Below are 25,622 nucleotides of genomic sequence, written 5' to 3'. Positions count from 1 at the left end.
GCAGCACTAAGGAAAGGGAAGCCTTGCAGAAAATGGGAGGGAGAGCCACCTGGGCGGAAGGTCCCATCTCTTGAGAACCCGGCCCATCAGACAGCCCAGTTCTCTAGCAGTCACATCCTTGTGATAATTCCTATGTGTCTATTAGGACTTCCAAATGCCATCATTATAGGCAGAAAAACATAAAGAGGAAGAGAGCACCAAAGCGGGGCAGGCAGGATTTGAAATGGGTGGGATGGGAAACTGCATGGGAGGATCCCTCTCCTCTTTCAGGAGACAGCGTGAAGGTTTTAGCCCTTCTTAACAGAGCAAGTAGGAGGAGGAATTCAGATAAGGACACTCTCCTCCACTATAGGAAAAGAAGAGGCCAGCATTTCCCCTGAGAAATAAATCTGCTGCTTACATCTGGCTAGAAAATAGTTTCCACCATAATTTCAGCCCAGAAAAAGAGAGTCTCTTACCTAAGGAGACTGCATTGCTTGCGTTTTCCAGCATGACCTCTCGATACAGAGTTTTTTGCTCAAAATCCAGCAGTGCCCACTCCTCCACAGAGAAAAACACAGCTACATCCTCAAAGGAGATAGAATTCTGAAACAGAAACAACACATTCTAAAAACATTCAATAACGTATATGCACATTTTCTTCTTAAAGAACAAATCCAGCTTTCCAAGTACAGCAATAAGCAACTTCACTGGAGAATCTTTCTCAGAAAATGGGCAGAGCTTCAAACCTCTGACTGAAAATACATCTGGGGTAATCTTTTGTTAGTTTGGCTAATTCTGCAGGAGCAGCAACCCCTTTCTTGATGAACTGATAGGATGGGCCTTGGATGCACCACTGAAGGGAGGTTCCAGCCCTTCCGAGAAGATGGTTTCCTCAAGAAGGATTGCGGGAGTCCTGTCTGACATTTTAACCAGTGCCTTATATTGTTCTTCAATCCACTACTCAGTCAAGAGCTATATGAAGCTGTTGGAAGAGGTCCTCCAGGAACTATGTGAAATGCTGAGATGCCATCTATTTGCAGATAGCATGTGTAGAAAGTATAAAATGAGAAAGAAATCAGGACCACCTGTGAGTAAGGCCACTGCAATTTATTGACACATGTCAAGGTGCTCTGTCTGAAAGAATATGCCAAAAGGAGTTTTCAGTCAGCATCTATCTTTGATCTAAACTAGTAGATCTAATACTACAACAAGATTCTTCTTTAATCATAAGCAATCATGCAAAGCTTTATGTAGCCTTGTTCTTCACACCCTCCGTGTAATAATGCTGTATTGAAAAGCCATCTTCTTCCAACCAATGCTAAATGGAATACACTAGATAATACAACCACAATCTAAAGTATGTAATGTACAACTATGCAACTTCTTGTATACACTTCTACAGTCTCCAAGGACACAGGTGAAACATGGTCAAACCACCTTGTTTTAGTGCAGGCTGAGTAGAATAAAGTTAAACATACTTTTGCATAATTGCTTAAAAATAAAGATGAATCTTGTTACACTTTTATAGAACAAAGCACAGTTCAAGGAAGTATAGACTTAAAGGATGACTAATTTAAAACAAGATGGTGACTAGGTAGCATAAATATAAGGTGAAAATGTCCCTTGTGCGACCTCTTAAGCAGAACGCCTTAAACTACAGTCAGCTAAATAATAATAACCCCTTCATGGATCACTGCCTTGTCATGGCGAAGGAGCTTGCGTAACTCAGTGAAGCCATGAGCTATACCGTGCAGGGCCACCCAAGATGGACAGGTCATGACAGAGAGTTCTGACAAAATGTGGTCCACTGGAGAAGGAAATGGCAACCCACTCCAGTATCCTTGCCAAGAAAACCCCATGGACAATGTTAAAAGGCTAAAAGATATGATGCCGGAAGATGAGCCCCTCAGGTCGGAAGGTGTCCAATATGCTACTGGGGAAGAGCGGAGGGCATTTCCAAGTAGCTCCAGAAAGAGTGAAGCGGCTGGGCCAAAGCCGAAAGGACGTTCAGCTGTGGATGTATCTGGAAGCGAAAAGAAGGTCCGATGCTGTAAAGAACAATATTGTATAGGTACCTGGAATGTAAGATCTATGAACCAAGGCAAGCTGGATGTGGTCAAATATGAGATGACAAGATTGAACATCAAAACCTTGGGAATCAGCGAACTGAAATGGACAGGAATGGGTGAATTTAATTCGGGTGACCATTATATCTACTACTGTGGGCAAGAAACCCTTAGAAGAAATGGAGTTGCACTCATAGTCAATAAGAGAGTGGGAAAGGCAGTTATGGGGTACAACCTCAAAAACGACAGAATGATCTCAGTGCGTATCCAAGGCAAACCATTCAATATCACAGTCATCCAAGTCTATGCCCCAACCACTGATGCTGAAGAAGCTGAAGTTGACCGCTTCTATGAAGACCTACAACACCTTCTAGAACTAGCACCAAAAAAAGATCTCCTTTTCATCATAGGGGATTGGAATGCTAAAGTAGGAAGTCAAGGAGTAATCGGAATAACAGGCAAGTTTGGCCTTGGAGTACAAAATGAAGCAGGGCAAAGGCTAATAGAGTTCTGTCAAGAGAACAAGCTAGTCATAGCAAACACTCTTTTCCAACAACACAAGAGACGACTCTATACATGGACATCACCAGATGGTCAATACCAAAACCAGATTGATTATATACTTTGCAGCCAAAGATGGAGAAGCTCTATACAGACAGCAAAAACAAGACCAGGAGCTGACTGTGGCTCAGATCATGAGCTTCTTACTGCAAAATTTAGGCTTAAATTGAAGAACGTAGGGAAAACCACTAGACCACTCAGGTATGACTTAGATCATATTCCTTGTGAGTACACAGTGAAGGTGATGAATAGATTTAGAGGATTAGATTTGGTAGACAGAGTGCCTGAAGAACTATGGACGGAGGTCCGTAACATTGTACAGGAGGCAGCAACTAAAACCATCCCAAAGAAAAAGAAATGCAAGAAAGCAAAATGGCTGTCTGATGAGGCTTTACAAATAGCTGTGGAAAGAAGGAATGCTTAAAGCAAGGGTGAAAGGGAAAGATATAAGCAACTGAATGCAGATTTCCAGAGAATAGCAAGGAGAGATAAGAAGGCCTTCTTAAATGAACAATGCAAAGAAATTGAGGAAAACAATAGAATGGGGAAGACTAGAGATCTCTTCAAGAAAATTGGAGATATGAAGGAACGTTTAGTGCAAAGATGGGCATGATAAAGGACAAAAAAGGCAGGGACCTAACAGAAGCAGAAGAGATTAAGAAGAGGTGGCAAGAATACACAGAAGAACTCTACAAGAAAGATCTTAATGTCCCTGATGTCCACGCTGGTGTGATCACTGACCTTGAGCCAGACATCCTAGAGAGTGAAGTCAAGTGGGCCTTAGGAAGCATTGCTAACAACAAAGCTAGTGGAGATGACAGTATTCCAGCTGAGTTATTTAAAATACTAAAAGACGATGGTGTTAAAGTGCTGCACTCAATATGCCAGCAAGTTTGGAAAATGCAACAGTGGCCACGGGATTGGAAAAGGTCAGTTTATGTTCCAATTCCAAAGAAGGGCAATGCCAAAGAATGCTCAAACTATCGCACAATTGCACTCATTTCACATGCTAGCAAGGTTATGCTCAAAATCCTACAAGCTAGGCTTCAGCAATACATGAACCGAGAACTACCAGATGTACAAGCTGGGTTTCGAAGAGGCAGAGAAACTAGAGATCAAATCGCCAACATTCGCTGGATCATGGAGAAAGCACGAGAGTTCCAGAAAAACATCTACTTCTGCTTCATTGACTATGCAAAAGCCTTTGATTGTGTGGATCACAACAAACTCTGGCAAATTCTTAAAGAGATGGGGGTACCAGACCATCTTACCTGTCTCCTGAGAAATCTGTATGCGGGCCAAGAAGCAACAGTTAGAACTGGTCATGGAACAACCGATTGGTTCAAAATAGGGAAAGGTGTACGACAAGGCTGTATACTGTCACCCTGCTTATTTAACCTACATGCAGAGTACATCATGAGAAATGCCAGGCTGGAAGAATCACAAGCCGGAATTAAGATTGCAGGGAGAATCATCAACAACCTCAGATATGCGGACGATACCACCCTAATGGCAGAAAGTGAAGAAGAACTAAAGAGCCTCTTGATGAGGGTGAAAGAGGAGAGTGCGAAAGCTGGTTTGAAACTCAACATTAAAAAAACTAAGATCATGGCATCTGGACCCATCAATTCCTGGCAAATAGAAGGGGTAGAAATGGAAGCAGTAACAGACTTCATTTATTTGGGCTCCAAGATCACCTCAGACGGAGACTGCAGCCATGAAATTAAAAGACGCTTGCTCCTTGGGAGGAAAGCTATGGCAAGCCTAGATAGCATATTAAAAAGCAGAGACGTCACCTTGCCGACAAAGATCCGCATAGTCAAAGCTATGGTTTTTCCAGTAGTAATGTATGGCTGTGAGAGCTGGACCATAAAGAAGGCTGAGCGCCGAAGAATTGGTGCCTTTGAACTGTGGTGCTGGAGAAGACTCTTGAGAGTCCCCTGGACTGCTAGGAGGTCAAACCAGTCAATCTTAAAGGAAATCAACCCTGATTGCTCATTGGAAGGATCGATAATGAAGCTCAAGCTCAGATACTTTGGTCACCTAATGCAAAGAGAGATCTCTTTGGAGAAGACCCTGATGCTGGGAAAGATTGAAGGCAAAAGGAGAAGAGGACAGCAGAGGATGAGATGGTTAGATAGCATCACTGAAGCAATGAGCATGAAACTGAGCAAACTCAGGGAGGCAGTGAAGGACAGGAAGGCCTGGCGCAATATGGTTCATGGGGTCACGAAGAGTCGGACACGACTTAACGACCAAACAACAACAACAAAAAATAATAATAAACTACAGTAGACTCACCGTTGTCTTAATTTCTTTCTAATTTTAACTTCCACATCTGCATGCAATGTATTTAGACAATTTTTAACTTGTGTTCTTTGAGACTCCTGAAGTAATAATATTACGTGGTTACATATTACATAGCTGAGACCATAATTTACAAAGTGCATTCCATTCAGCATCCAAGGGGGGACAGGGCAGCCATAACATGGTTCCTCTTGAAATACTGACCTCCACACATGCAGTCCTAGGTGACTTCCTATCAAAATACCAGGAAGCTGCTAAAAGGATCCCCCCATTTTGGACAGTGCTGGATCTCCCTGAATGACATTTGCAGTTTGAGGAGGGAAAGATCTTCCTACCTTCGTTGGAAGCACAGGTGCTGCTATTCCTCCACTACCAACATTAGATGTTTCAGAAGATACCAACAACGATGTTCTGGTCTCTGGGAGGGAGAAAAAAGCAGAGGAAGTACTTGTTATAAAAACATCCTTCCTCTATTCTGGAGTCTCAAATTCAGAAAGTCCATTCTTGCACACAAATGTGTATGCTGACTGGGGAACAAGCAGGTATGAGTGCCTTGTGGCCAAAGAACAGCTCGTCTGGGTTACTGAGATTGATGAGATTGTGTGAAAGCTGGGAGGTAACAGAAGCCTAGGGATTGGGATTGGGCTGAGAGGCAGTTCTGTGGAGGCAGGAGGGATGGTGGTTACTCAAGTCCAACTCCACACAGGCCAGGTCTATGTACACGACAGAAGGAGACTATGAGCTCGGCAGCTTTGCTCATTCTGGAGGTGGCCAGGGAAGAAGGGGGGAACTGGCTGCATCAGGAAGTGAGAAAGAAGGAGTTTCCCCCGTCTTAAAGAGGTGGAAGAATGCTTCCTCTTGAAGAGGACCTCCCTACACTTAGCAGACGATTATTGTCCAGTTCCTACCCGTCCCTTCTTAGCAAAGGTCATGGAGGGAGTAGCAGTGTCTCAAGTACAAAGTGCTACAGAGGGATTACCTGGCGCCATTTTCATTGGGATTCAGGTGAGACCACTGGAAAGAGCCTGCGTTGGTCTCGATGGTGGATGACCACCACCAGATTTGGACAGGAGAGCGATCCCATTGTGTACTTTTAGATCTCTCAATTGTATGGAATGGAATTGATCATGAGGCCTTCTGGGCTGCCTGCAAAAGTTCCCAGCTGGGGACAGTGAGAGGGTCATGAAGGGGCAACCCCCAACCCAATCTCAAAGTGGAGACCACACAATCTCCTTGAGCAAAGTTTATTGAACTGCAGTTAAGAGGCAGCAAGACAAAAGCTCATATCGTGAACCTGTTTACATAAATGAAAGCAACACCCCTTAGCGACAAACTCCCCCTCTCTAGTAACCCCAATTCCCCCTTTTCAGTATTAGCCTTGACTTTCTTTATTCAGTGAGCCTGGGGCAGGTTTCAGGGATTGACTTCCCTGTTTTAGCAACTGTTCCTGGAGTTGTCACTTCTGCGTTTGGCAAGCTGTGTAAGCTATTTATGAGTTTATGCTGTTAGGCCTCTGATTGTTGCATTTTGGGATGGCTGGAGCCATTTTCTTAGGTGAAGCAATTTCTTTGTTAGTTTTTCTCCTTCAGCCAATGAGGGTGGGGAAGAGAGATCTCGCCTTTGATTGATCTAGTACGGTATGTCACAGGTTGTTCTGCTCTCTCTATTTATCATTTATATGAAGCCAAAGGGAGATGTCATCTGTCATTCTAGGCTGAGATATCAGCAGCTGATTGCCAGTAAGTCTGTCCAGAACCAGTGGCTCTGTCAGTTCCAGTTCCAGTTCTATCGCCACCCAGAATCCCTTGGATTGAAAAATTGAATGAATGAATGAATGAATGAATGAATGAATGAATGAAATCTCTGCATTATGGGGTGACACTCTTCAAACAATGGGCACAAGAGCTGTGGGTTCCCCTAAGTCATGATTATTACTGCACACTGTGATTCATACCATTATTGCATCCTCATTAGATTACTGTACAGTACTGTGTGAAATCTTGTGGTTCTCCGCTGATTCCCAGTAGGGGTCAGGATGCAATTTGAGGTGGTGAGTTTATTTTATTTATTTATTTATTTATTTATTTATTCATTCATTCAATATCTATCTATCTATCTATCTATCTGTATCAAATTTGTCACCGCCCATTTCATTGAAATGACTCTGGGTGGCTTACAAAGCGGTTAAAATCAATTAAAACTACAATATACAACAATCTTAAATAAATAGAGAATAAATAGATCCAAGGAGAGATGTTAAAATTGGCAGTCACCCAGGGAACATCATCAAGGCGCCAGCCACCCCTAGGGTTGGGTAAGATTTGTCACCCCACGCAAGCTGGCAGAGCCAGGTCTTTCATCCTTACTGGAAAGCCGGGAGAGTAGGGGCCTGCCACATCTCTGGGGGAGCATGTTCCAAAGGGCAGGGGCAACAGCAGACAGGGCTCTCCGCCTGGGCCCCATCCTCTCGCTGACCGGGTCCACAACAGGCCCTCTCTGCCTGACTGGGTGGGACGGTTGATGTCACTCACGGGGGTGAGACGGTCCCTCAGGTAACCTGCACCCATGCCATGGAAGGCTTTAAAGGTGATGGCCAACACTTCGAATTGGACTTGGAAGCAGACGGGGACCCAACGCAACTCACATAGTAAAGGTGTTACATGTGCCGTTCTTGGGGCACCCAAGATTCTCCATGCGGCCGCATTTGGAACCAGCTGTACCTTCCGGATACTCCTCATGCAATAAAACACCAGAGAGCTCGACTCCGGATCCCCGCAAGCAGATCCCACCCACCCCATGCGGGAGCGCTGAGTCTCCCTCCCCCGTCAGATCCTCGGGGAGACGACCAAGCCTCCGTCGTCCCTCCGCGGGACTCGCCCTTCGGAGACTTTCCGGAGGGTGACGCGAAAACACCGTCAGGAAAAGGCCGCAAAGGGCTCCGGCGGGAGCTCGGGCGACGCGGTCCTGCGGACGGAGGGCGCCGGGGAGCCTCACCTGACGGCCTCTTCCGAGCGGGATCCTCCGGGGAGGGGCCGCCCCCCGCTCCTCCGGGCGGCTCAGCAGCCATGGGGCTCGCCGGCTCCCGGCCCGCGGGAGGGGCCCGCAGAAGACCCTCCCCGGGCAGGAGGCGGAGGCTGGACGCGGAATCTGGGAGCGCCCCCGGAGCAGCGCGGAAAGCTCGGGGGGGGGGGCGGGGAAGAGACTGCCTTGCCGCGGCGCCCGCAGGGGAGAGGCGGCTGTGCCCCGAGGCTGGCCCGCGCCCGACTCCACCGCTCAAGAGAGGCGCGCTGGGGGTGGGGGGATGCGCGCCCCGCCTTCCGCGCAGCTCCGCGAGCACGAGTTTTCCTCACCAGCTATGCAGCCGCAGCCACACACGTGCAGCTCCTTCCCCGGAATGGCCTCCGCGAGGCCTCGGAGACTCCGAGGACAGCGAGCCTCTCCCTAGATGGGCCTCTCGGCCACTTCCGTACCCCGCCCAGGTCCTCCCGGGGGCTCCCTCTGGCTGACCGGGGAGAGCAGGAGGCGCTTGGCAAGAGGGCGCCCCCGGGCGGATCCTGCTTCCCATGCTGGGAAGGGAAGCGGAGCGCACGCCCAAGATGATCGTGGGGAGGACCGGGGGGTTAGGAGCTTGAGGGGCAAAGTTTGGACTTTCTGCAGAAAATTAGCTTCCCAATACAGGATAAGAGAATATAGAACTTGAATAAGACACCACCGGGAAATCCAAGGCAGAACTGGGAAAACAAAAGGACTTCCCAGAATTCTTGAGGGCTACCTACTTCCCTGCAGAGCCCAGGAGACCATATATATAGAGAGAGATTTCCATGTAATGAGTAGAAGATGAGCATTACTTTCCTTTAAATACAAGTTTTTATCACGAATCTGAGCCATTTTTCACAAAACTGGCCTGGGATTCCTGCTCTAGATATCTTTATTAAAACTCCATGGCCCCTCCGGAATATGGAGAACAAGGATGGGCTAAACATGTTGGTTATTACATACAAATGGCACAGTGGGAGAAGATGTGGATGAAAAGCTTGAAATTTACATTATATTATATTCTTAAAGAGAAATTTTATAAAATGACGTATTGTTGGTATTTGTCACCGGAAAAATTGTCTAAAATATGTACCGGCACCTTGAATTTATGTGGGTGGGGTGGGGTGGGGCGGTTGCAGCAGTGTGGACCCCCTTCCTGCGGAGGCCTTTCTGCCTTCTCACCTGTGGCCCCGGGAGAGAGATGCACTGCAGCTCCTGTTTGATAGTGAAGACTGCGGGTTCCCCACTGTGGACTGTGGATTGATCCCTTCCTCTGGGTGGGAGCCACCCTGATTTGGTGGGAGCAGCAGGGTGGGGGTGCCTTGGGTCATGGGGGTGACAGCGTGTGAATGTGTGGGTCCCTTCCTCTGAGTGAGAACCACAGGAGGAATTGGGGGGGTGAATGGGAAGGATGCCCTTCACCTGCCAGTGGAGCAGCGGGGGGGCTGCCTGGGAGTGTCTGCTTGTGACGGGGGCAGTGAAGTGAGGAGGTGGTTGGGAGCTACCTCGAAGGTGCTGAGAGCTGGTAAGGCTAAAGGGCCTCGGGGTACCTGGCTTCTCTCCCAGGGATGGCTGGTGCGGATGGTAGGTGCTTCCGGGTCTCGGGGACTGAGGGGCTTGGAAATGGAGGTGGAGGGGGCTGTTGTTGAGGGGGTGGGGCAGGCCGCAGTATTACAGTGGTGACAGGCATGGGGAGATATGGTGGGAGACGGGGATGGGCTTTTCCCGGGGAACATGGGACCGTTGTTTGATTCTGGTCTTGTGTTGCAGCTCAGTCGCAGCCCCAGCACCCTGTCAGCAGACCTTCAGAGCCTCTGGCTTCCGGCTGCTGCTTCTTAATGCCACGTTGGTCTGTAATAAGCCTGCCCTCATCAGTGATTTAATCCTTGATGAGAGGACCAAGCTGACACATTTCCCCGAGGCCTGACTGGATCTGAAAGGGGGGTTGTCCTTTTGGAGTTATGTCCAGCTGGGTTTCGGGTGTGGCATCAGCCGAGATCCCGGGGCAGGGGTGGAGGTGTGGTGATGGTCACCTGGGAATCCCTCACAGCCTTCAGGAACGCTGCCCCACAGGTCCCTGGATGTGCGACCCTGTTCATTAAGTAGGGCGCTAGAGATCAGCTGGGATCGCTGCTATTGTACCAGCCTCCCTGCTGCATAGCAGCCTCCCTGCCTGAGCTCCTTGATTCCATCTCCGGGGTGGCGGTGGATTTCCCCAGACTTATGGTCTTGGGGGATTTTAATCTGCCTTCTCTAGGAGTGGGGTCTGAGGGGGCTCGGAAGTTCATGGTTCAGGGCGGCTGAGGCCTTGGATCAGATGGCGCCCATGCGACCTCTCCCCTCCCATGGCTCCCATGGCTCCCTGTGGTTTACGGGGGAGCTGAGGGAGATGAAGTGAGAGAAGAGACATCTAGAGCGTCAATGGCATTTGACAAGGGACAAACTCAAGCGAACAAGGGTCAGAGCCACTATTAAGGCCTACCTAGTGGCCGTAAAGGCAGCAAAGCGTCGTTATTCCTCCGCTCTTATTGCATCTGCAGGTAGCCACCCCATGGCCCTGTTTCAGGTGACATGAGCCCTCCTGGGTAAGGGGCTCAGGGAATCTTTTGCAGGGGCATGTGGAGGAATTTGCTCAACATCTGTTGGAAAAATTGCTTGGATTCATTTGCAGTTGGACACTGGCTTTGCTGCAGGTCCAGTGGAGATGCCTAGGGAGGAGCCTTGCCCTGTTATCTGGGAATGGCTTAAGCCTGTTGGACCTGAGGAAGTGGACAGGGCCCTTAGGACTGTGAGCTGCTCTTTAGATCCACGTCCCTCCTGGCTGGTTAAGGTGGCCTGGGTGGGGTGTCATGTGAGTGGGTTCTAGCAATGATTAATGCTTCTTTGAGTGAGGGGTTGTTCCTTTGCCTCTTAAGGAGGCTTTGGTTCGCCCCCTCCTCAAGAGGCCATCGCTGGACCCCACTATACTGGACAATTTTCATGCAGTATCTAACCTCCCCTTTTTGGGGAAGGTGATTGAGAAGGTGGTTGCACAGCAGCTTAGGAGGACCTTGGATGAACCGGATTGTCAAGATCCCTTTCAGTCGGGATTCAGGCCCGGGTATGGGACAGAAACAGCATTGGTTGCACTTTTGAATGATCTCTGGCAAGGGCAGGATAGGGGTTGTGCATCCATCCTTGCCCTACTTGACTTCTCTGCAGCTTTCGATACCATCGACCATGGTCTCCTTCTGGATTGGCTCAGTTTGGGGGGTGGGCTACATAGTGTTGTGCTGGCTCACCTCCTTTCTTCAGGGACAATTCTAGTCAGTGGTGGTTGGGGAGGAGAGATCCCGTCCTCGGCCCCTACTATGTAGGGTCCCACAGGATTCGTTACTCTCCCATCTCCTATTTAACATCTACATGAGGCCGCTGGGTGAGCTCATCCGTCGCCATGGGTGAGGTATCATAAGTATACTCATGATACCAAATTATACATCCCTGCTCCTGGCGAGTTAAGTGATGCTGTGAATGTCTTATCCCAGTGCGTGAAGGCTGTGAGGGTCTGGATGGGGAACAATAGGTTTCAACTGAACCCTGGCAAGACTGAGTGGCTCTGGTTTGGGGGCCTTCTGGTTCTAGGATTATACCATTTTTGGTGCTGGATGGGATGACACTGCCCCAGACACCCAGAGCACAATCTGGGGGTCCTTGTGGACTCCTGCTCAAAGAGCAAGTGGCAGTCACGGCTAGGAGAGCCTTGCACAGCTGTAGGTTGTGTGCCAGTTGCGCCCATTCCTGGATCAGGGGCCTCTGCTCACTGTCACTCATGCCCTAGTCGCCTCCCATTTGGACTTCTGTAATGCTCTCCACATAGGACTGCCCTTGAAGAGTGTCCAGAAGCTTCAGCTTGTGCAAAATGCAGTGGCACAGGTAGTTATATCTGCCCCCAGAAGGGCAACTCTGCTCTGTGAGCTGCATTGGTTGCCAGTTTCTTTCCGGGTCCAATTCAAGGTGCTGGTTTTGAACTTTAAAAACCTTAATGGCATGGGACCAGGTTATTTGTGGGACCACCTCTCCCCGATTACATCTGCCCATCCCATCAGGTTTGGCAGAGAAGGTAGGCTGTGGGTCCCGCCTACCAGGGAATTCCACCTGGTGGATTCCAGGAGGTGGGCCTTCTCTGCTGTGGCGCCTGCCTTGTGGAATCTCCTCCCCGCAGAAGTCAGATTAGCCTCGCCCCCCCTTAACATTCCACAAGTCCCTCAAGACCTGGCTATGTGATCAGGCCTGGGGGCCCCAGGAGACTGGGGAGATTTTATGATGGCTCCCTTATGATGGTTAACATCATCTTCTCCTGCTGTGTGTAGTTTTTATAGTTTTAATGATTGTTTTATACACATTTATGGGTTTTTTAATTAACTGTTGTACACCGCCCAGAGTCACTTTTTTGTGAGATGGGCAGCTATATAAATAAATAAATAAATAAATAAATAAATAAATAAATAAATAAATAAATAAATATAATAAATAACTTTATTTTAAATTCTGGAATTGGGAGAAGCATAGCACAGGTTTCTCTCTTTTTACCTTGCTACAGCCTCTTTCCTACAGCATAGTGACCACACAGGTTTTTTTGTACCTACAATCAAAAGGACAATGCAGCAAAAGAAAGGATATTCTCAAAAGAATGATGGGGGGGGGCGGGGGAATTGTTCAGGATGAGATTTAGCAGTCAAGAGACTGACCTACAGTATTAACAGCTGCGAGGGACAATGCCATGAAATGATTCAAGGTATTCAAGTCTTGAAGAGTGTGAACAAGAAGACTTTTAAACAATGCATGCTTGAGATAAGGTAAAGGTCCATCTTAGCTGAGCTCTGTCTGAGAGACTGAATCTCTTCTGTGCTGGGGAAAGATCCAGTAATGTTGAGATTCATTGGAATAGCCAGGAGGGAAATTCAAGGGTGGGAGAACAAAAAGGAAGAAAATATAGAAGCAGGCTTGTCCTCTTCTGAAAACCAAGATGGCCATGAGTAAAACAAGGGGAAATGAGAAGAGGCTTTTCTTGTTAAAACTACAGTAGCATCAAAGTAACACAATTTTCAAAGAGAGAAAAAAGGATTATAAAATTTCTGTAACAGCTGCTGCTTTCTGGCTCTTCCCTATCCCCGGGAAGTTCCTCTGACTATCAGCACCAACTACCCAGTTCAGGTTGCCATCAGTGTAAACAGGGGATCTTGTTCAGAAAGGCCATGGCACACTATACTCTCATAGCACTTGCTGGGAATGCCAGAAACCAAATGCACCCCTCACTATCACGGAGAGGAGCCATGCAAGCTCCAGAAAAGATGCAGCCGCTTCATGGGGCTCCCATCCAGTGCTACCTTCGTCTCCATCCATGCTCCAAACTATGGTTTGCTCTTCTAGCCAGGATCTCTGAAAGCACTACTATTTGGATGGAAAACCATCATGGCATGCCAAAGACGGAGCTTAACCAGAGAGGTGAAAATTATTCTGGAAGAAGTCCTTCTGCCCCACCTTCATGCTATTATTATGGTTGGTCGCACAGTTAGCCAGATGTTTATACGGGATTTGGGCATTTTTATCCACCTATCGAGTCCTTCCCAAGGACCTGGAATAGGCAGATGTTGTTTTTGTTGTTGTAAGAAATAGAACATAGGTAGGTTTGTTGTTTTTACAGTAGCTTAAGAGATAAATGAATATGGAGAATTGTTTATGGCATAACAGTTATGGCTTTGGGCAAGCAGAAACAAAGAAACCTGATCTTACGTTAGAGCAGAATTGTGAAAAATAGAAAAAGGGGAAGAATGTAAGTAGCTGCAACAGGATGCAGCCAGTTTAACCGCAGACCGTAGCTATTTATGAGACTACAGGAACACAGTAGGCTATAATATGACACATAAGTAGAAGTACCAAAAATGGACAATTGTAAATAGGGGTAAGGGGGCTTTGGAGTAGAGTAATGGGAGATGTAAACTAAGGCAGGACTTCCGGAAATTGTATTAGGCATATCGGATAGGTTGTAAACTCCCTAGTCCCCAACCACTGGGGAACCGGAGGAGGGCTTTTCGCATCTGTGATAGGGAATATAAGGAAGACCAATTGCTAAGATCTGGGTCCACCTCATTGCTAATGTGTGTGCACCCGTTTTTGCAAAATCGTTAATAAATACTTTGCTGCTTCTGAAGACCTGAGTTTGGTTTTATTGATAACATTGTTATTATTTGTTTTTGAAAAATTAGAAGTAAAAAGAATATCAGTTAAAGGATAGAACATCTAAAAGGATAGAACATCTAAAAAGGTAGGGAATAAGATAGAAATAATAAAGTATGGTGGATAGGTACGATATACAAACAAACAAGGGATCTAAGGTTTAAAGACTAGTATGTTTCAGGATATCATGAATGACTTATGATATTGTGGAATATTTCATATCCTTTCTCTTGCAAGGATCTGCACCACCCCTTCCAAATCCAAGATGAACCCAAGAACTTGGAACATCTACAGATCTTGCAGTAGAACCAGATTTGCACAAGGAGATAAGCTCTAATTCGTGTAATCGTGGTTTATATACTACAATTGGCCACGTTCTTACAATGTACTGATAAACCTTGGTTTTAAGCATTCAGTGTTATATACAGTACTCAGGATCAAGCTTAGCAGGTTGGGTGACCTCACCCTGAGAATCGACCAGAAAAAGGCTGGGTTCACATGACAAAGCTAAGCCCAAATGTGATTTGCTAGCATCCCAATTGGCATATTGTCAGAACCCAGCCAATAATGGTTTATTCAGCAAATTCTGGTTAAGGAAACTTAGGGCACAGTAGGTGCATATGGATAATGAGAATCTGAAGGGGATCTGGGAGAATCGATAAAGTTTTGCATTGAAGGCAGAGAAATTCCTTCATTTGATGTGGGAAACTGGGCACAGGAAACTTTGGTGAATAACAGGTTACAGTCAGTGACTTTGCTGAGACCCAGATAGAAACTCCTCACTTCAGCCACCGTTGTGACATTTTGAGCCTTCAGAAAAGGAAACCTCTGAAGATTCGGAACTGAGAAATGTTTAATCCCTCTGAATGAGGAATATCTAACATATAGAAAAAATACTATTTTCTTCTGGTAAAATAGTACTGCCAAATAATTCTGCCCCAATGTCCTTCTCAAAGGCAGTATCTTTCAGCTATGGTACTATATTGAAGATATTAAGAAGCCGTGTTTATCCATGAGGAGCCACTGATCTTAGGTGACAAATGATGGTGGCTGCTGGGCCTGGTGTAAAGACCAAAATGGAGATCCTGAAGGAAAGAAAAATGAAGAATATTGAAGGAAAATAGGTTCCCAAATGTAAAAATATTAAGTTCTAGAAAATGAAGAATGGTAGGAAAATGAGGGGTAGATTAATTCTTTGTGAGTTAAGTAGATCCTTTGAAAAAGAGCAAAGAGGGAAAGAAAGAGGGTGACTAAGTATTTGGGCATGAATATAAAGCTATTTTAATAATATTTGGAGAAATGTGTCTTTTATGATGGGTTTACCAGGATACAATTAAAATGAATGTCATGAAATAAAGAGAAAACTGCAAACTTTCTGAAAAAACGGTATCTTGAAATCAAAGGACAAGAACAGGCTGAAGGAAAAAGGAGATGCAAGAGAAAGAAAAAATGGATCAAACTCTGGTACCAGTGGTGCCAAGAACTCAGGAGGAAGAGGAACTATAGAAAAAGCAACAACATCAAAAAGCAACAAAATCAAAACCTAACTGAAACTATAGAAAACCTCTTCCTTTGTTTTTTTAGCAGGGAGTAGCAAGGACCAAGAATGTAATTTATGTAATTCATCTACAGTTTGAGAAGGACCCACTCAGTTTGAGTAAAAGGAAGTTGCTTCATCATCCTGCCATCCAGGTAACCTTTTGTGAAGTTGCTAATCAGAACATCTTAGGTCAGTGTTGTCCAAACTTGGCCACTTTAAGATGAGTGGACTTCAACTCCCAGAATTCCCCAGCCAGCCTCAACTCTGGGAGTTGAAGTCCACTCATCTTAAAGTGGCCAAGTTTGGACAACACTGTCTTAGGTGAAAGCATAGACTGGATCTTTAGAAGGAAGCAGCCTAAGGCGAGGCACCCTACTGAGCTGGGGCTTCCTGTGTTTTCCTTATCTAGTATTGTCTCATTGGAATGTAGATCTCTTTTTGTAATTTGATTAAGGCTTCAAGGAATGTTGGCCCTTCCTGTCTTTAGTTACTTAATCCTGGGGGATCTTTGTGCTGGGGCAAAGGACTCTTGACTCTTCCTCCACATTTTAATCCTTTCAGGTGAGCCCATTCTAATTGTAAATGTGATCATATACCTTGATTGCTGTAAACAATGTCAGGGTGACAAATGGGAAGCTTTGACTTCCTGCTGACCTGGGGGGAAGAATCTGATTTCCTTCTCGCAATCCTTTTCTAAATGCAGTGAGCAAAAGTGTTCACCGTATTCCAGATGCAAATAGTCCACAGGTTTATGGAAGGGGAGCAGTTTGATTCCCTTCCTAATGATCCCCAACATGGAATTTCCCATTTTCTTAGCTGCCACACACCCGATCCACCTCGTCACTGTGGTCTCTATTACAACCCCAAGATCTTTCTCCTGGTAAGTCAGACAGCTCAGGTCCCATCAGTGCACATAGCAAGACAACATTTTTTCACCTGTGGAAGGACAGACTGCCTGGGCAGATTATAAACCCTCCCCTTCCTTCTCTCCCCTCCCTACTGGGCCCTCCCCCAGTGACTGGAAGACACAGCTGTCAATCAAATGGCAGCTGCCAATCAAACAGCAGCATTGTGCATGCAGGAGGGCAGACCAGATAGTGTCTGGGAGTTCTGCAGCCACAAGTCTCCTGGCGAATAAATGGAATAAACAGAGCGCAAAGACCAGGAGTCAAAATAAAGAGTAAAACTAAGTTCTGCTGAAGCAGAGGCAACGGGGAGGCTACTGAGAAAACTGGGGTGTCCGAGGCGTTTTCAGTCTTCCCTCAGAATGGTGTGAGGCAAAAGTTTCCCTCAGATGTAGCCAAGTCATGTGAGAAGAAACCAGAAGGCCAGCGAGGAACAAGCAAGCAGAAAAGGTGAAGAAAAAGCCAAGACTTGGACCAAACAGAAATAGAAAACAGAAACCAAAAAAAGATGAAAGACAGATCGAACTCTATAGAAAGGGATATAGAGTTCTAGAGTTGAGTGACTGTAGGGATAGATAGGGGTTAGGCAAAAGAAATATATTAAAAATATAGAACAGAAAATAGGAAGATGCAGTGAAATTGGAGTTTAAAAAATATAGTGTAGGTAAAGAGCCTATAGAATATAGTTACAATGCAATATAGTTTTAGCAGTAAGGTATTAGTTTCTGAAATGGTTGAAGGCGTTTATAATTTACTATTTTTTTTGCAAGCTTGCCTTGTTTTGTAAAACAAAAGCCACCCCTGCCATTGAAAAGAGATACAAAAAAACCAATCAACTGTCCACGTTTCCAGGGCTTTGTGTTTTTTATTGAGTCTGAATCAACCAGATTATCTGTGGTTCAAAGAACCCATGACGTTGCTTCAAGGCGCATCACTTTCCACCTCCTTAACTCGCTCAGCGGAAAGAGCTCCTTCTGGAGTTCCTCTCAAACGCTGGACCAACTCAGTTTCCTGCTAAGTCAAAATAATTTAGAAAGGAATTAGCAGCCACTGCCTTTTCTTCCAGTGGCTTCTGAGTGTTAAAAGGCTGATAGAAATAGCATCTCTTGCATATGAGAGGTGATAATAGTATATTAAAAAAGGAGGAAGTCCAGAGATTTAAGTTGTCCCCAACTTAAACTTTAGGAAGGGAAAATAAGGGAAAAACTCCCTCCCTTCTTTCAAAGAGAGGGAAGAGGAAGCGAAGGAGGAAGAGAATGAGGAGAGAGAAGGAAAAGGAGAAATTAAACTGGAGACGTGGGGAAGATGAACGGGAAAGGGGAAAAAATGGTGTGCTGGTTAGGCCTTAGAAGACAAGGAGAACAGCAGGAATCAGCCAGACTCACTGGAGGAGACAGTTAACTAAACAGTTGCCCAACATTCAAAGTCATTCACAGATACTTCTGCACTCATTTTCATCCCCTGCCCAACCCTTCAAAGTGCTCTACATGGACTTCTCCTCTCAACTTGTAAGGGAATACCCTCCTCCCAATTCCTAAGTGATTCTTAAAGGGAGAAACCCCTCCCCTTCCTGTTTATAATTCAAGTCCATGATTATTAGCACCCCTGTTGTATCCCACTGCATATATAAACATCAGTATCGTGCAGTTAGTGAGGTGCCTCGGGGCAGGTAGCTTCTGCACAGTGGAAAACATGCATTTAGAAATAAATGATGAGTTAGGAATGTTATGTCTGGAGAAAGAACTCCACAGACGAGTGCTTGTGAGAAAAAACAAAAAGATGGTCCTTATCTGGGAAGTTACATCATGATAGAAAATCTGAGGTTGTCCAGTTGGTCTGTGCCTTGGAACCAGGGTGGAGTTTTCTCCGTTACTGGAGAAGAGCAAGGAAGAAAAACAAATGCAAGAGAACTGGGAGTGTTGACGACCCTCGAAATCTGTTTAATAAATAGGAAGTCAAATATGTAGATAAATGCAAATTAAGTGCTCTTACTGGAGACAGTGCAAATGATCCAGAAGGAAGGAATGAAAGAGAAAGAATTGGGAATTGGAAGTGAAGTCAGAAATAAGAAAATCAGGAGGCCTGGTATGTAGAGATATGCAAATTAAGTATTCCTATGCAAAGAAAAATTGAAGTGCCAAGTCCTTCTACTAACTGTCCCTACATCTACTGCCTCTAGTGATCAACAGGTTTATAGGTACAAAGAGCTGATGACAGCCGTCCACCTATTTTATTCCTTGTTTTCCTTCCTTCAGCATTGCCAGACAGGGTGGTTCATTTTAGTCCATTATCCACTTCCATGACATTTCTGCATGAGGATCACAACCTCAGAACTGGAGTCTCTGAAGTTCTTTCCACACTCCATGCATTTATACGGTTTCTCTCCTGTGTGGATCCTTTTGTGGGAAGTAAAAGAACTGCTCTTACTAAAGCTCTTTCCACATTCCATACATTTATATGGTTTCTCCCCCGTGTGAATCCTTTTATGAGAAGTAAGTGAACTGCTTACACTGAAGCTCTTTCCACATTCCATACATTTATATGGTTTCTCCCCTGTGTGAATCCTTTTATGGGAGGTAAGGGAACTGCTTACACTGAAGCTCTTTCCACACTCCATACATTTATACGGTTTCTCTCCAGTGTGAATCCTTTTATGGGAAGTAAGGTGACTTGCATCACTGAAGCTCTTTCCACACTCCAGGCACTGATATGGTTTCTCCCCTGTGTGGATCCTCTTATGTGAAGTAAGGTGGCTTTTCTGACAGAAGCACTTTCCACACTCCACACACTGATATGGTTTCTCTCCTCTGTGGATTCTTCTATGGGAAGTAAGGTAACTGTTCTGACTGAAGCTCTTTCCACACTCCATACACTGATATGGTTTCTCTCCTCTATGGATTCTTTTATGAGTAGTAAGGTGACTTTTCTGATTGAAGCTCTTTCCACATTCCACACATTTATATGGTTTCTCCCCTGCATGAATCCTTTGATGCTCATTAAGGTGGCTGCTCTTGCTGAAGCTTTCTCCACACTCCATGCATTTATATGGTTTTCCCCCAATAGGTATGCATTGATTTAAAGTAAGAGGAAAAGTCCAATATGAGTGTTCCCTATATTCATATTGTGCTTCAACACTGTGTCTTCTGCAATATTCACATAATCCTGATTCATCTCTCAATATTTTTCCACACCCTAGACACGTTCCTTTTTCTTGGTGATCTTCTTGGGTCAGGAACATATTGATATCTGCACACTGAAAAGTAGATTTCTCCAGCTCTCTGTTTAACTGATTTTCCTCAGGCCTTTGTGTTCCCCACTGATTTCTGAACTTCCCTTCTCTAATTTCATTTTTGACTGTTGGCGAATGTTTTGCCACCTCCTTGTTAGAATCCTCATTCTTCCACCTATCACCTGATTGGAACAAAAAGGAAAAAGAAAGACGTAAGTTGATGAGATGTTCAAGACACAAGCTGAGGCACCATCAGGGGTCAAGCCCTATTGCTACACCTTTTATTTGAACATTCCCAAGAGTTTCTCCCGTTCCTCCTGGACCACATGGTCAGATTAGACCTGGGGCATTTTTTTTTACTATCAATCTGGTGCTCCCTGTCAGGCCCAGTCCAGAATATAGGACTTGGAACTAATATTTTGACAATGGGACATTTGCCATATTATACCATGTAGAGATCTACCTTGTTTCCCATGATGTTCAGTGACCACATAAAACTATTGGGGAAGATCATTTAGCACTTTGGAGTAGGCTGTCACCAAATCTCTTGCTCCTGATCATCCAATCCCAGTGAGGCTACAGGTTCCCTTGAACATTACTGACTATTTTTAGCAATGGGCTATACAAGTGAGAACAAGATGAAATCGGATCAAGAGAAGATGTTCTCCTAGTATATAGGAAACTGAAATTGGGTTTCAACCTGTTTTTAAGGAGGTTGATAAGTCTGCAGTTTGGGAGTAAACAGCAAAGAGGCCCTGGGGCAATGGGAAGGAGAGATGCCTGAGCGGGTGCTCACATCTCCTGAGAACCCATTCCTGTAATAAATGGTATGGGCCAATTAGGGTTTCCAAATTCCATCCTTACAGGCAGAAAAACAGAAAAACAGAAGGCACTCCTAAGGGTGACCAGCAAAAGCAGGAAGGAATAGGGAGGGTGCTCACTCCTCTCTATAGAGACAGCATGAAGATTTTTAGCTCTGCCTATTTGATCCAGTGGGAGGAACAATGCAGTTAAGGGCATTCTCCTTCACTGTAGGAAAGAAACAGACCAGCAGTTCCTCTCAGAAACAGATAAGCTGGTCATGTCTGACTAGAAAAGAAGAACCCTTACCCAAGAAGGCCACATTCCTTGCATTTTCCAACATGACCTCCCTGTACAGGGATTTTTGGTCAAGATCCAGCAGAGCCCACTCCTCTTCAGAGAAAAACACAGCTACATCTTCAAATGACATATGATTCTGAAATTTTAAAAAAAACATTCCTGCTTAATGTACAGTTCCAAGATGTACCTCTTGCAAGTTCTCTATCTTAATGAAGAACTTTAGTGATCCTGCAGGATCTCAAAGCTCATTTGGTGGTAGCAACCCTTATATCCTTCTGGATCAACAGATGGGACAGGCACTGAATCCCCATTCCTTTCTGGAAGATGGTTTCCTCAATAAAGTCTTTGGAGAATCTTGTTTAATATTTTAACCGGTGGAAGTAGGTGCCAATTCTCTTTTCTAATGAGCAAATCCCAGCAAGCATCTAGAGTAAGTAACCATTTTACCCAGAGAAATTTTCTGAAAGAAAATGGGCAGAGCTGAAAGTTTCAGACTCAAAATGCTATTGAATAAATATTTTATTAATTTTACTGATTCTGCAGAACTTTAAAACCTATTTGGTTGGTAGTAACAGTAGTTCCTGGAACAATTGATGGGACGAGTCTTCGATGCACCATTGATCAGGGTCTCTCAGTGGCTACCTCAACATAGTGTTGGGGGAGACCTACTTGATACGTTAACTGGTGGCTTATGTTGTCCCTCAGGGATCCACACAGTTCAACAGCTATATGAGGCTGCTGGAAGAGGTCCTCTAGAAGCATGAGATACCACCAATGTTCAAATGACACCAGGAAGCTGCTCCTGTTCTGAAAAACCAGCTAGAAGGGAGCAAATTAAGTGAACTGGCTTTGAAAAAGGGATTCAGCCTGCTTTGGGCCAAATGGAATGCTCCTTGTAGAAAACACATTTGCACAGTGAAGGAGAAAGGAATCCTTCTCCTACCTGAGTTGGAATGACAACTGCAGTTTCAGCTCCACCACAAAGTAAAGGCATTTCTGCAGGAAACCTCAGTGTTGCTCCATGCTCTGACAAGACAAAAATGGAGGAGGCACATTTTGAAAACATTCCTACTGCGTTCTAGAGCAAAACTATGCAAAAAAAAATAAGGCCATTTCTGCACACAAGTGAGAGTGGAAGTAAGGCTGTGTACACTGAGGTGGGGATGAGCAGATTGTTTTATGTCCCTCTCCCCAAGTGGTCCAGCTCAGGGTAAAAAAGGGCCTAGGGAGTCAGGCTTGCAGGCAGCTCTATTGGCCACGAGAGACAAAGGCAGGCAGTCACTGAAAGGCCCAGTGAAGGTATGAGGAACGGAGGTTCCTTAAGTCTGGACTCTGCATGGGCATGGTCTACTGAGGTAAAAAAAAAGGGACTTTCAGACTGCATCTGGGTCTCATTTCATTCTGGGGACTTAAGGGAACTGGGTAGGTATTGAACAGTATGATTTCCACGAGATGGGACCTATATTCTTGCCCTACATGATTCATTTGGGAGTTGGGTGGGAGTTGATCAGTTGGATCAGGGTGGTCAATGCCTCACTGGGAGGGATGATGCCACGTGCTTTGAAAGACAGTGGTGTGCCCCTCTGGAAGAGGCCTTTCTGAGGTCCAGCCATGTTAGGCAACTAATGTCCAGTTTCCAATCCTCCCTTGCTAGGTTACTGCATTATGAGTCACCCTGTAGGGGAGATGGGCGGCATACACATTGAATGAATGAATGAATGAATGAATGAATGAATGAATGAATGAATGAATGAATGAATGAATCACTCCGATGGATGACGTGCATCAAGACTCTGATGAGGGCTATGAGCTCCTTCTGCTTCTTTTACACTTCTTAGCAGTATATACTCAGCAGAGTCACGTCCATGTAACATGTGGCTATATAAATTTGATAAATAAACCAGTTTTAAACAGGTTTTTTTTGCATTTTAATGGCTTTGTTTTAATTATGTTGTTTAGTTTTGTGTTAAGTGCGCCGCCCAGAGGCACAAGCATGAGAGAGATGGGTATATAATTTCAATAAATAAATACATAAAGTTGGTATCATCAATCACGGCATCACTTTGGGTGCTTGCAAAGGTTGGGGGCTGGGGGCACTGTGTTGCAGCACTTCTCCTTCTTCTGGGTGGCTGGTTCCAGTCATTGGGCAGGGCAAAGAGAGACTGACAGGTTGATTGCTCTAGTCTATGATGTTGCTGGATCCTTCTCTCTGCCTGCCTACTGTTAAGCATTTACCTGAAGTTACAGAAAGAGGTCATTGGTCACTTCAGGGTGAGGTATCACCAGTATGCTGATGATAGTCAGATAAGCAACTTTACCCTAATCTACATGGGGCTGCATTTGAAGACTTCTCAGAAGCTGTAACCAGTCCTGAACATAGCAGCCCTCTTGCCAAGGACTGCGAACCAGTAATCACGTATAACAATAGTGCTGCGGGCTCCAAACTGGTTACCAGGAGGCTTCTAGGCACAATGCAAAGGGCTACAAAGGCCCATGTAGCTTGGAACTGATGTTTCAGCTGATCCTGCCCTGTCTGGATAGGGCTCCAGATAGGTAAGCTGAGGGAGCTGAATTTCTATGGAGACTTGGGGGAGAGCAAAGAATCTGTGCCTATCTGTAGTGGCACCTCCCCTTTGGAGCTGCCTTACACTGGAAATCCAGATGGCCACTGTCAGTCCTGATCCTCAGGAAAGCCATGAAGACCCAGCAGTTCAAAAGGGCCTTTGTTGGTTAAATGTCTGTTCATCAGGACATTTAAACACTGGAGCAAGCTTCCAAGTTGAACCAATGCATTTAATGAAAGTATTATGTTTTGTAATATGTTTCATTTCAACTGCACCCTGCTACGATTCCTTATGGAATACAACAGTATAAAAATATAATAAATGAACAACCATCCTTTACTTGCTGATGTAATCTGAGCTGGGTCCTCCTGGGAGATTCCCCCGAAGACCAGCTCCTGTGAGAGATAGGACACATCTCCACATGCTCTGGGATCTTGAGTGGCGACCTCCATGAAGGGATCCTGAACCTGAAAGAGCAGCCAGGAGAAAAATGGGAAAGAGAACTTTACGGTCCACTGCACCCAAGTTCATGGTCCCCTCTAAAAAGAAAGGCCTTTTCATACATCCTGGGAAATTATTGGGAAGGGCCAACAGAATAATCTGAATTATGAGGAATTTGTAGTAATTATAAGAATAATCTTACTGATACGCAGAAGTTATTGCATTTAGAAATTCAGGAACATTGCTTTTCATGCTGTCACCTTTTTGAATAAATACAGTGATATTGTCTCACCTGCATTTCTGCCAGCTTCTTCTCCTCCGTCTGGCTCAGGAGGAAGCCTTCAGCCAGGGCCACTGCCTGGGAGCTGGTCTCCACTCCACACTCCCGCACCCAGCTCTCCATCTCTGGGGGCAGGATGGCCAGGAACTGCTCCAGGACCACCAAGTCCAGCATCTGAGCTTTTGTGTGCTTCTCTGGCTTCAGCCACTGACGATAAAGGCGGTGGAGGCGACTACAAAGCTCTCGAGGTGCCTCGGCTTCCTTGTAGCACAACTCCTGGAAAGGGTGATGTTCTCCAGCCCAACTGGTGGTTTCTTCTTCCAGGATGTTCTTCCTTGTTCTTTCCCAGAATTTCTCACTAGCCCCAACCAGGACAACATGGGGCCCTTTTCCTTCTGGGCCTTGTAAGCCTTCTTTTTTGACGTACTGAAATGCTGTTCCAAACCAATCCAAAGTCTGTCCTGGATTTGCAAAGGAACTTTTATTCATAGGAGCAGAATGGCAAGAAGGGCCCCCCTGAGCCATCTTGGGGGATGAGGGACTTTTATCCTCAGACAACGAGAATCTTTGCAGACAACAGAAAATGCTTTCAGCTTCCAAGCTAATGGGAAAGAAAAAAGAGACAACTCAGAAAGAGAGAGCCACATTCCTAGACACTGATGGGATGTTCTTGTCTAGAAACATTTGGGGGAAGACAGGTGGGATGCTGCTCTCCCCCCCTGCACACACACCACTTTTGAAAAAGGGAGTATTTCTTATGACAAGTCAAGTCACTGTTCTGAAGGGCCTTTCTCTGTTTCAGCATCCTGATAACTTTGCACAGAGCAGAAATTTCCCAGATCTTCCAAGCTGGAGAGGCCTCCGATGCTGGGCACTCAGCTCAGGTCCTCTGGGGCAGAGTTTGCACATGTTTGGGGCCAGGCCTGGCCTGTCCTCCAGCGTACCCAGGAGACAGGCACCCTGCCCACCCCCTAAAACGGATGCTTTGATAGGAAAAGCCATGGCCGGATCCTTTGGGGGCCTTTCTGCCTCCGGGACAGACTCCCCACCAGCGAGCCAGGGCCCCTCCCCAGACTGGGAAAGGGCCACGGGGGGAGCCGTCCCAGGCTGGCTCAGGCAGGGGCTGAATGCTTCCTTCCAGGGAGCCGAGCGAGGGAGGGCTTTGCAAACCTCCCGGGCGTCTGCAGACGGGGACCGCCTGGGAATTGCCAGGAAAAAGCAAGCGGAGCTGAACCAGGCGGGGCTCTGCCTGGCTCTCCTCGCCCCCCTCCCCGCTTGGCCACCCGGGCTTCTTCCGGGATAAAAGCATCCCCACCCGCCCCCTTCGCCGGGCTGAGGCTGCAGGCGATGCCCCAGCCCTGGAAAGAGGAAGACCCGAAGAAGGGGCCGCGTCC

The 25,622-nt window shown here is 45.9% G+C and overlaps 1 protein-coding gene across 7 annotated transcripts in view; it reads right to left on the bottom strand.

Annotated features, from left to right (window-relative positions):
• LOC103055420 (zinc finger protein 197-like) overlaps positions 1 to 25,622 on the bottom strand; it is a 30,691-nt gene that overhangs the window by 2,960 nt on the left and 2,109 nt on the right. For 2 of the 7 annotated variants that reach the window (XM_088151315.1, XM_088151314.1), the window contains exons 2-6: positions 24,241 to 24,829; positions 23,848 to 23,974; positions 21,887 to 21,969; positions 20,953 to 21,079; positions 17,455 to 20,024 (exon numbers count right to left, since the gene is read on the bottom strand). In XM_088151315.1, the coding sequence (XP_088007441.1) occupies positions 18,901 to 20,024; positions 20,953 to 21,079; positions 21,887 to 21,969; positions 23,848 to 23,974; positions 24,241 to 24,753 (1,974 nt within the window). In that variant the 5' untranslated portion in view covers positions 24,754 to 24,829 and the 3' untranslated portion in view covers positions 17,455 to 18,900. The other 5 variants (XM_007443627.4, XR_015798016.1, XM_088151313.1 and 2 more) reach the window with 5 other exon arrangements.

This window comes from Python bivittatus, unplaced genomic scaffold (genome assembly GCF_059951505.1).
Source record: "Python bivittatus isolate LINGU-HERP-01145 unplaced genomic scaffold, Pbiv_v1 ctg000650_np1212, whole genome shotgun sequence".
In the NCBI taxonomy this organism is placed as follows: domain Eukaryota; kingdom Metazoa; phylum Chordata; class Lepidosauria; order Squamata; family Pythonidae; genus Python; species Python bivittatus.
Note: the sequence above shows the minus strand (reverse complement) of the source record. Positions and strands in the feature narration are given on the sequence as shown.